Below are 11,098 nucleotides of genomic sequence, written 5' to 3'. Positions count from 1 at the left end.
GATGCGGAGGTTGTGGTGAGCTGAGATCACGCCACTGCACTCCAGCCTGGGCAACAGAGCGAGACTGTGTCGCAAAAAAAAAAAAAAAAAAAGTCACAGTTTCTAGGCCAGGCGCAGTGGCTCAGACCCGTAATCCCAGCACTTTGAGAGGCCGAGGCGGGCAGATCACCTGAAGTCAGGAGTTCAAGACCAGCCTGACCAACATTGTGAAACCCCATCTTTACTAAAAATACAAAAAAATTAGCCAGGTGTGGTACGACATGCCTGTGATTCCAGCTACTTGGGAGGCTGAGGCAGGAGAATCACTTGAACCTTGCGGGCAGAAGTTGCAGTGAGCCAAAATTGTGACACTGCACTCTAGTCTGGGGGACAGAGACTCTATCTTAAAAAAGAAAAAACCCTACAGTTTCTGAGGGTCAGCAATCTGGAAGCAGCTTAGCTGGGTGGTTTTGACTCCGGGTCTCTCAAATTGGCAGCCAGGACTGCAGTCAGCTGAAGGCTTCACTTGGCTGACAGACCCCCTTCCAACATGGCCCACTCACAGGGCTGTTGGCAAGAGGCTTCAGTTTCTCACCACCTGAGCATCTCCGTGGGGCTCCTCACAACATGTCATCCTAACGAGCAGGTGAGACCATGACCAAGACGAAAGCCATAATGTCTATCAAAACCTCAGAAAAGACATACCATCACTTCTGCTGTATTTTGTTGGTCACATAGACCAACCCTAGTATAACATGGGAGGGGACTATACAGGGCGTGAATACCAGGAGGCAGGAATCATGACTATATTGGAAACTGGCTCCTGTACTGGGTAACGTATAATATCTGAAGCAGAAGTATTGAGACAGATGAAACATTTTAAGTAAGCATAATAAAAACTATTAGAATATAAAACAGGAACTAGAGATTATAAAAAGGACCCCCAAGAAATGTTAGGTGTGAGTATGATGGTAGAAAAAAAGCAAAACAGCCCAGTGCGGTGGCTCACACCTGTAATCCCAGCACTTTGGGAGGCCGAGGCAGGAGCATCACTTGAGCTCTAGAGTCTGAGACCAGCCTGGGCAACGTGGCAAAACCCCGTCTCTACATAAAATACAAAACATTGGCCGAATGTGGTGGTGCACCCCTATGGCCCTGGCTAATTGGGAAGCTGAGGTGGGAGGATCGCTTGAGTCCAGGAGGTTGAAGCTGCAGTGAGCTGAGACTGTACTACTGCACTCCAACCTGAGCGACAAGAGCAAGACCTTGTCTCAAAAAAAAAAAAAAAAACAAAACTGTAAATGGAGAATATGGAATGAGATGTCCCAATAGTAATTGCAAAAGTATTTGAAACACAGAGACCCTCATTGGATTAAAAAAAGTCCAACAGGATACACAAACAAAGATTTAGAAATGTTGAAAATGAAAGGATGAAGAAAGGATATAGCACACTAAAAGCCCAAAGAAAGCTGAGATGGCCATCCTAATAGCTAAGAAAATAGGCTGAGTGCAGTGGCTCTTGCCTGTAATCCCAGCACTTTAGGAGGCCGAGGCAGACAGATCACTTGAGGCCAGGAGTTCAAGACCAGCCTGGCCAACATGGTGCAACCCTGTCTCTACTAAAAACACAAAACTTAGCCTAGCATGGTGGCACGTGCCTATAGTCCCAGCTACTCAGAAGGCTGAGGTAGGAGAATCGTCTGAACCTGGGAGGCAGAAGTTGCAGTGAGCTGAGATTGCGCCACTGCACTCCAGACTGGGTGACAGATGGAGACTCTCAAAAAGAAAAAAAGTTGGTAAAAGAGCTGAGGAACAAACCCAAAGGACTGAGTCATAGAGGAAATAATATAAGGAAGGAAAAAGATACAATAGAGAATTGTAAAGTGATAATAAAGATTAACAAAATAGGCCGGGCGCAGTGGCTCACGCCTGTAATCTTAACACTTTGGGAGGCGAAGGTGGGCAGATCACTTGAGGCCAGGAGTTCGAGACCAGCCTAGCCAAAATGGTGAAACCCTGTCTCTACTAAAAATACAAAAATTAGCCAGGCGTGGTGGTGCATGCCTATAGTCCCAGGTACTCCGGAGGATGAGGCAGGAGAATTGCTTGAACTCGGGAGGCAGAGGTTGCAGTGAGCCAAGATTGCAAGATTGCACCACTGCACTTCAGCCTGGGTGACAGAGTAAGACTCTGTCTCAAAAAAAAAAAAAAGCTAGGGGCAGTGTCTCAGGCCTGTAATCCCAGCACTTTGGGAGGCTGAGGCGGGCAGATCACTTGAAGGTCAGGAATTTGAGACCAGCCTGGCCAAAATGGTGAAACCCTGCCTCTACTAAAAATACAAAAATTAGCCAGGCATGGTGGCAGGTGCCTGTAGTTCCAGCTACTCGGGAGGCTAAGGTAGGAGAATTTCTTGAACCTGGGAGGCAGAGGTTGCAGTGAGCTGAGATTGCACCACTGCACTCCAGCCTGAAGTGAAACTTCATCTCAAAAAAAAACAAAAAAGATGGTACTTTGAAAATAATTAATAATAATAGACCTTTGCCGAGACTGATTTAAAACAATGCAAAATGCATAATAAAGGAAAATTATAGACACGAAAAGGCTAAAAATTGTAAACTAATGCACTTGAAAACAGATGAAAAGCAAAAATTTCGGGAAACATTAAAATGTGCTCAAATGAATGCAAAAAGAAATAGAAAGCTTGGCCGGGCGTGGTGGCTCACGCCTGTAATCTCAGCACTTTGGGAGGCAGAGGCAGGCGGATCACCTGAGGTCAGGAGTTCAAGACCAGCCTGGCCATCAGGGTGAAACCCCATCTTTAAAAAAAAAAAAAAGAAAGAAAAGAAAGAAATAGAAAGCTTGAATGTAACCAGAATATAACTACATTTTAGGAAAAATTAAAATGATAATCCGGGTGCAGTGGCTCACACCTGTAATCCCAGCACTTTGGGAGGCTGAGGTGGGTGAATCACCTGAGGTCGGGAGTTCAAGACCAGCCTAACCAACATGGAGAAACCTATCTCTAGTAAAAATACAAAATTAGCCAGTTGTGGTGGCGCATGCCTGTAATCCCAGCTACTCGGGAGGCTGAGGCAGGAGAATCGCTTGAACCTGGGAGGTGGAGGTTGTGGTGAGCCGAGATTGCGCCATTGCATTCCAGCCTAGGCAACAAGAGTCAGACTCCATCTCAAAAAACAACAAAAAAAAGATAATCAAAGATACCCCTCTTATTGTAACAAACAGCCTCAGGCCCAGCCCCAGATGGTTTTGCAGATTATAGTTCTATCAAACTTTCAAGGAACTGTAATTCCCATCTTATACAAATTGTTCCAGAAAATAGGAAAAGATAAGAAGTTGTACAGTTCCTTTTATGAGGGTAAAATAGTCTTGCTTCTAAAACCAGATAAGGAAAATACTAAACAATAAAGGTATAGACCCACTGAACTTATGAATATAGATGCAAAAATTCTAACAAAATATTGGCTACCTGAATTCAATAGTGCGTTTTTTAAAAAATCACAAGTAGGTTTTATCCCAGTAATGCAATTGATCCAAATTAGAAAATTAGTGAATGCAATTAACCACATTAATAAAGGAGAAAATTATATGATCTCAAAGCAGAAAAGGATTTGATAAGGTTCAGTGCCTGCTTATGATATTTAAAAGGGGGCTGGGCATGGTGGCTCATGCCTGCAATCCCCATACTTTGGGATGCTGAGGCAGGTAGATCACTTGAGCCCAGGAGTTTTAGACCAGGCTGGGCAACATTGCATAACCCTATCTCTACAAAAAAAAAAAAAAAAAAAAAAAAAAAAAAACTATTTGCAAACAAAATAAAAGAAGTAGAAGAGAACTTCTTTAACTTCATAAAGGTTACATGGCAAAATCTTACAGCAAAAATGCTTAATAGAGAATTTTTAAATGCATTTCCCTTTAAGATCAGGAACAAGGCAAGGATGTTCACTCAATACTATTCTTTAATATAAAACCAGCTAATGCTATAAGGAAAAAGAAGTGAGGTGTACATTGTAGAAGGAATTGGTAGAACTCATTGGCAAATGATTTGAGTGACTACCTTAAAGAACCAACAGAATGACCAAAACAACTAATAGGACTAATAAGAGAGTTCAGCAAGGTTTCCCAACACAAAATCAACCTGTAAGAATCAAAAGTATGTCTGTACAGCAACAATAACCAACAAAAAAATAAAGTAAGAGTGAATTTAATAAAAAAGACTTCTGGCCGGGTGTGGTGGCTCACGCCTGTAATGCCAGCACTCTGGGAGGCCAAGGCGGGTGGATCACCTGAGGTCAGGAGTTCGAGACCAGCCTGACCAATATGATGAAACCCTCTCTCTACTAAAAATACAAAAATTAGCCAGTTGTGGTGGCATGTGCCTGTAATCCCAGATACTCAGGAGGCTGAGACAGGAGAATTGCTTGATCCCAGGAGGTGGAGGTAGCAGTGAGCCAAGATCGCACCATTGCACTCCAGCCTGGGTGACGAGTGAAACTCCATCTTAAAAAAATAATAATAATTTAAACTCTAACAATAGAAATCAATGATCTGAATAATAAGAGAGACATTTCATGCTCTTTGCTGGAAAGATTTTGGTAATATATAAGTTATTTTTAGCAAATTATCCCAAAACTTAGTGGCTTAAAACAATGAATATTTATTATCTCACACAGTTTTGGAGAGTCAGGATTCTGAAAGTGGCTTAACTGGGTGGTTCTGACTCAGAGCCTCTCATGAGGCTGCAATCAGGATGTTGGCCAGGATTGCAGTTATCTGAAGGCTTCGATTCACCTTTAAAGAAGGCTTGTTCAGCTGGGCGCGGTGGCTCACGCTTGTAATCCCTTTGGATTACTTTGGGAGGCTGAGGCAGTCGGATCACCTGAGGTCAGGAGTTCAAGACCAGCCTGACCAATATGGTGAAACCCTGTCTTTGGAAAAAAAAAAAAAAAAAAGAAGAAGGCTTGCTCACATGGCTGTTGGCAAGAGGCCTTAGTTTCTTGCCACCTGGATCCCTCCATAGGGCTGCTCATAACATACCAGCTAATGTCCCACAAAGTGAGCAATCTGCATGAAGAGAGTAGGAAGCAGACGTGCCTTTTACAACCTGGTCTTGGAAATGACACACTATCACGTCTCATTCTGTGCTTTACAATTGAGTCACTAAGTCCAGCACACGTGCAAATGGAAGGGATTTAGGCTCCCAGTCTTGATGAGTGCACTATCAGAGTGTGGGCATATCTTAAAACCTCCACAGTTAATGTTAGTAAGATGTTATTTCTCCCAAAATGTATACATTCGATGCAATCTCAATAAAACTTCCATTACTTTTTAAAAAAATGTTTTGAAACAGAGTCTCACTTTGTCACCCAGGCTGGAGTGCAGTGGCATGATCATAGCTCACTGCAGGCTCCAGCTCCAAGATTGTGCCACTGCACTCCAGCCTGGGTGACAGAGAGAGATTCAACTAAATTTGAGAGCAAAACTATAAAGTTAATAAAAGAAACTGTAGGATAGTATCTTGTGACCTGGGAGAAGAGAATGATTTATATAAAAGCACAGACTATAAGGAAAACAAAGATTATATCAAAATTATGGATCTTTATTCAACTAAGGTTACTGTTTACAAAGTTAATAACACAAATGCCAGAGCTGGAGAGTCTGTTTCCAACACCTAAGGGATTAATAATTAGACTATGTGAAGAACCCCCGACAATCAACAGGAAGATACATATGAGAATCGGCCCAACAGGAATATGGATGTCTCGTATTCTGTATGTTAGCAAATTTGGTCTGTGTTGGGCAAATTCATTCTATGGATAAGAAATTTAGTCTCTGAGGGCAAACTAACCTATTCTTTGCTGATGAGACGCTCAGAAATGAAAAATCTGTCAAATCTGTTTATTGTAATGGTAGCCCAGACACTGAAGACCAAATTGTGGGCAGTGGGCTTAGACACCACTTGCTTGGGATAAGTCTATTGTGTATTGCGAAAGTCCCTTCTGTGAATCAAGGTCTCAGTTACTTTCGAAGAGAACAAAAATTGCTCTATGGATTAGGATTTACCTCTCAAGATCTTAGCATCCTGTTTTGTAAAAGGCATCTCAGGCAGTCTACTGGTGGGAAAATTAAGGGGCTGGCTTCAAGGGGGAGTCAGACAAGGATGAGGGCTGAAGTCAGAGATGAGACGGAATGATGCCAGGGAAAAGGGTCCCATGACAGGTGGCTAGATGTTGAGCACAGAGGAGAAAAAGTAATAAGAGTTAGAGTCAAACCTGAAAACGTAGGGTCTGACATCATGGACTGTGAAGGGTGATGACATCAGTGACGCTGGGGGAATACAACGTTGGGCGTTTGAAGGATATGAGGTTAAGGAACTAGAAGATGGGCCGGGCGTGGTGGCTCACGCCTGTAATCCCAGCAGTCTGGGAGGCCGAGGCGAGCGGATCACGAGGTCAAAAGATCGAGACCATCCTGGCCAACATGGTGAAACCCGTCTCTACTAAAAACATCAAAATTAGCTGGGCGTGGTTGCGCGCGTCTGTAGTCCCAGCTACAAGCTGAGGCAGGAGAATCGCATGGGGAGGCGGAGGTTGCAATGAGCCGAGATCGCGCCACTGCACCCCAGCCTGGCGACAGAGCGAGACTCTGTCTCAAAAAAAAAAAAAAAAAAAAAAAAGAATTAGAAGGTGAAGGAGGTTGACATCAGAGAATGGCAGGGACCTAGAGAAAAACAACTGCGATGGTGAGGAAAACATCAGATCCAGCGGGGGAAATGATGGTAAGGACGGGAGGACGATGTCAGGGACAGCAAGTAGTATAAGAGTGAGAAGGTTTCTGTGTGGAAGGGATGAAGACGCTCAGCCGGTTGTTGGGGGTGGATGCTGACGTTTAGGGTGCATCAGTTTTGCAAAAGTCGACACCATTTCCGGAAACGCGCAGAGAGCATTGCCCCCTTTGCTTTGCCGTCCCTTCCTCTCCCCACCACTACGCCCCTTCTGGCCTCAGCCAATCAGCACGCACGCCGGGACGCACAGGGTGAACGCTCTGTGACGTCCTCGCTACGCACGCTTTATCAGTCGTCTTCCCGCGCAGTTCTGTCCTTGTTTTCTCTGCTCTTCAGACGTCTCTGTGTGTTCGGCTTCTTTACATTTTAGTTTCCAGGTAAGCCGCGTATGTCCTGCGGAACGGCGGCTCCTAGCCACATATGCGCCGCGCCGCCCGAGACCAGGGGATAGCGAGTAGGGAGAATAAAGGCCGGTGACACGTAGGTTTGGCTTTCTCTGGGGCGGGCGGGTCCCGTGCTCGGAGGTGAAACGTTTCGGTTGGTGGAAGGCTGGCGCGCCGTATTTGAGTGTGAGGCGTACCGGGAGGGCCTGGTGGCGGCGGTGGTGTCAGTAACCACGCGACAGCCTACACTTGATTTCGTTTTCTCACGTGGCGTCCGCCATCTTGTTCTGCCGGCATCGAGGGAAGGCAAAGATGCTCTGGGCTTGCGCAGTGGCACAAAATGACGGGTGTGGCGGCTGTGAATGTGTGAGGGTGCGCGATGGTGGTTCCCTAATGATGGCGGCGCTGAGCCAGCCCCGCAGATTACCACCTTATTGGCCTCCTTTCTCAGCCTCTCTCTACTTACCCATATTTTGTTCCTCTTTTTGTCTATTTTCTGTGTTTTTCTCTGCCTTATCTTTCGCTATTTTCTCACTTCTCCATTTTTTCTTCCTTTCTGCCACCATTTTTCATGTTCTTCCTACAGGACTTGAATTCGCTGCCATGTCCTCTGAAGAAGGAAAGCTTTTCGTAGGGGGGCTCAACTTTAACACCGATGAGCAGGCACTGGAAGACCACTTTAGCAGCTTCGGGCCTATCTCTGAGGGTGAGACGGGACAGATTGACAATGGGGGTTGCTGACAAAGTCTGGAACCCTTGCGTTTCAAAGAATATTCAGTAAAAAAGCAGAACCCCAATCCTCCAAATTCTTTTTTTTCCTAAACTTATGGTGTCGACTAAGGCTGAGGAAAACGTCTTCGGAATTGGTGGGAGGGCTCCTTTTTCCCTACCTACTGCCATTCCCTTTTCAGGCCACCCTTTGTTACTTAACCTTTGTGGTGCTGACTGGTCCACATTGTTCCATTTTCTCTTCCTCACAGTGGTCGTTGTCAAGGACCGGGAGACTCAGCGGTCCAGGGGTTTTGGTTTCATCACTTTCACCAACCCAGAGCATGCTTCAGTTGCCATGCGAGCCATGAACGGAGAGGTGGGGCATCCTGTCTGCAGAGGGCCCTTGCCCCCATCTGCAGCTTCCTTCATTCTGTTTTTCCCCTCTGTCTGCTCGGGGCAGCGTGGCCACCAAGCCCCGCAGTGCCCACTCAGGAGCATGACTGCCTTTTGTTCTAGGGGGTGGAGGGCAGCGGCATACAGAGCCTGGCCGCCTGGGAGGCGACGACTGGTCCTGCATGAGGCCGAGAAGCCACCTGTGGATGGTTGACCTGCCTTGGGCTTAGGTAGTAGAGTCTGCAGACCTGTGGGCCTGGCCGGGAGAGGACCTCGTGAGTCTTCTGACATGGACTCTGAAGCCTCAAACCAAGAGAGGTGTCTGTCTATCCCTGATAGTGGGGCAGCTTAGAGGAGTGGGGAGGAGAACTCAGCCTGAGTTCAGTCAAGATGTAAGTAGTAGCAAAGGGAACATGGTGCTTTCAGGTCATTTTATGTGGGATTCTGTAGCTTCTGATGAATCCATGCTGGGGTAAAGGAGCTTATTCTGGAACGTGGCACTCAGAACCTGTTGCCCAGCAGGAATTTTTGGGCTCTTTTGCCCACTTTGCCCATGCCTGCTCTTCCCTCACCACTGCCCTGATGGACTGTCAACCCATCCTCCTTGTGTCTCCCACACGTAGTCCCTGGATGGTCGTCAGATCCGTGTGGATCACGCGGGCAAGTCTGCTCGGGGAACTAGAGGAGGTGCCTTTGGGGCCCATGGGCGTGGTCGCAGCTACTCTAGAGGTGAGTGCAGTGACAAGTTTGATCATGAGGTGAGAGGGAGAATTGCCTGTGTGTGGATAACTGCCATTTAAATATTTTTTCTTCTGTAGGTGGTGGGGACCAGGGCTATGGGAGTGGCAGGTATTATGACAATCGACCTGGAGGGTATGGATATGGATATGGACGTTCCACTTCCAGAGACTATAATGGCAGGTGGGTAGCCAAGGGGTTGGGGTGTTTTGCTGTTGCTTTCCTCTCCTTAAGAACTCAGTGCCTGGGTGTTCATACATACCACACCTTGTTGTTACTAATGTATGCTTAAAGTGTATGAAGTATTTTGAGTTAATTGTGTGGTCATATAGTTGCAAGATGATAAAGTGTACTATATATGTTAGTTGTGCTGTGTGGGTTAGTTATATAACTATATTGTTTTAACATAATATTTAATATACTGCACATAAATTGTATGCTGTAAAACTTTAAGCATATGTGACATATACTTAACATACTCTGTTTTTGATATCTAAGGTTTATGTTATGGTACATACTATAAAATGTGACACATAAAATTAATCTCAGTGGTGTTTAATGCAGTCCTGGAAATCTTCTGTGTTTTTGTTTTTTGTTTTCTTTCAGAAACCAGGGTGGTTACGACCGCTACTCAGGAGGAAATTATAGAGACAATTATGACAACTGAAATGAGACATGCACATAATGTAGGTGAGACTTGGATATCGGCATTGAATGAACCTGTTTGTCACACTCTGTCATGACCCTCTCACCTTTTCTGGCAGGACTACTCTGCATTTCTTCTGCCCTCATACCTCACTCAGCCAACCTACCAAACACCATTCCTAGGCTTTCCTTGCTCTCAGGTGCATGTCAGAGCTAGTCTGCTAGGGGGTGGGATCTGAAAACCCATCTCTTATAATTCTCTACTCTTGTGTGTGATGGAGGAAATGAAGGGGTGTCCCTGTTGTCCAACCCTCAACATCTTTGTGAGCTCTAGGAGGTGAGCATGTTGTTAGCCTCTTCCTTCATGACATCATAATTCTTCCCCTCTTGCTGTTCTCAGATACACAAGGAATAATTTTTGATCCAGGATCGTCCTTCCAAATGGCTGTATTTATAAAGGTTTTTGGAGCTACACTGAAACATCTTATTTTACAGTATATCAACCTGTTGTTTTTAAATTGAGCTGCCAAGGTAGCCAAAGACCTTTTAGACACCTCTATCTTTTAAAAAAAATTTTCTGCCTGTTTAAAGACAAGTTACATTTGTAGAGCCTGAGTATTTTTCTTTTTACCAGTTTTTTAGTTTGAACTCTCAGGATTATTGGATCTAGCAATAACTGGCAAGTTGGGCCAGATTGATTTCAAAAAATTAATATGTATCCAGGGACATTTTGAAAACCTGTACACAGTGTTTATTGTGGTTAGGAAGCAATTTTCAAATGTACCTATAAGAAATGTGCATCAAGCCAGCCTGACCAACATGGTGAAACCCTGTTTCTACTAAAAATACAAAAATTAGCTGGGTGTGGTGGTGCGCGCCTGTAATCCCAGCTACTCAGGGGGCTGAGGCAGGAGAATCACTTGGACCCAGGTGGCAGAGGTTGCAGTGAGCCAAGATTGTGCTACTGCCCTCCAACCTGAAAGAGCGAGACTCTGTCTCAAATAAAAAAAAAAAAAAAAAAAGAAATGTGCATCAAGAGCATGATTATCCAGGGGTGTTTTCTAATTCAGATTGCTGACCTGATTATATAGAAGAGTTGCTTTAAAATGTTTGCAAATGTCTTTTTTTTTTTTTAAATACTGGAAGAAAAAAATATTCTGTTGTGTCTCATATAGTGTTTAGGATGTCATTTACAGAGCTTATTAAAAAGATGAACCTGCAAATAGACTGCTTTTTTCTTATTTGGACCACTTTGCAAATTAAAAATGGCAGAGGTGGGCGGATCACCTGAGGTCAGGAGTTCAAGACAGACTAGCCAACATGTCTCTACTAAAAATACAAAAGTTAGCTGAGTGTGGTGGTGGGCATGGGTAATCCCAGCTACTCAGGCTGAGGCAGGAGAAGCACTTGAATCCAGGAGGTGGAGATTGCAGTGAGCTGAGATCGT

The 11,098-nt window shown here is 44.9% G+C and overlaps 1 protein-coding gene across 2 annotated transcripts; it reads left to right on the top strand.

Annotated features, from left to right (window-relative positions):
• Nucleotides 1–7,049: 7,049 nt before the first annotated feature.
• Nucleotides 7,050–10,878, top strand: RBM3 (RNA binding motif protein 3). 2 transcript variants are annotated; one of them, XM_012471672.3, is made up of 7 exons: nucleotides 7,050–7,158; nucleotides 7,751–7,870; nucleotides 8,145–8,251; nucleotides 8,892–8,997; nucleotides 9,087–9,189; nucleotides 9,613–9,696; nucleotides 10,052–10,878. In XM_012471672.3, exons 2-6 carry the CDS (start codon nucleotides 7,768–7,770, stop codon nucleotides 9,671–9,673), a joined length of 480 nt encoding a protein of 159 aa, XP_012327095.1. In that variant the 5' UTR covers nucleotides 7,050–7,158; nucleotides 7,751–7,767; the 3' UTR covers nucleotides 9,674–9,696; nucleotides 10,052–10,878. The 2 variants fall into 2 exon arrangements, with proteins under 2 accessions (XP_012327095.1, XP_012327094.2); XM_012471671.2 differs by lacking the exon at nucleotides 7,050–7,158 and having other exon boundaries at nucleotides 9,613–9,692.
• Nucleotides 10,879–11,098: the final 220 nt, after the last annotated feature.

Source organism: Aotus nancymaae, unplaced genomic scaffold (genome assembly GCF_030222135.1).
Source record: "Aotus nancymaae isolate 86718 unplaced genomic scaffold, 86718_ANA_hifiasm-v0.15.2.pri h1tg000058l, whole genome shotgun sequence".
Lineage (NCBI taxonomy): Eukaryota > Metazoa > Chordata > Mammalia > Primates > Aotidae > Aotus > Aotus nancymaae.
Note: the sequence above shows the minus strand (reverse complement) of the source record. Positions and strands in the feature narration are given on the sequence as shown.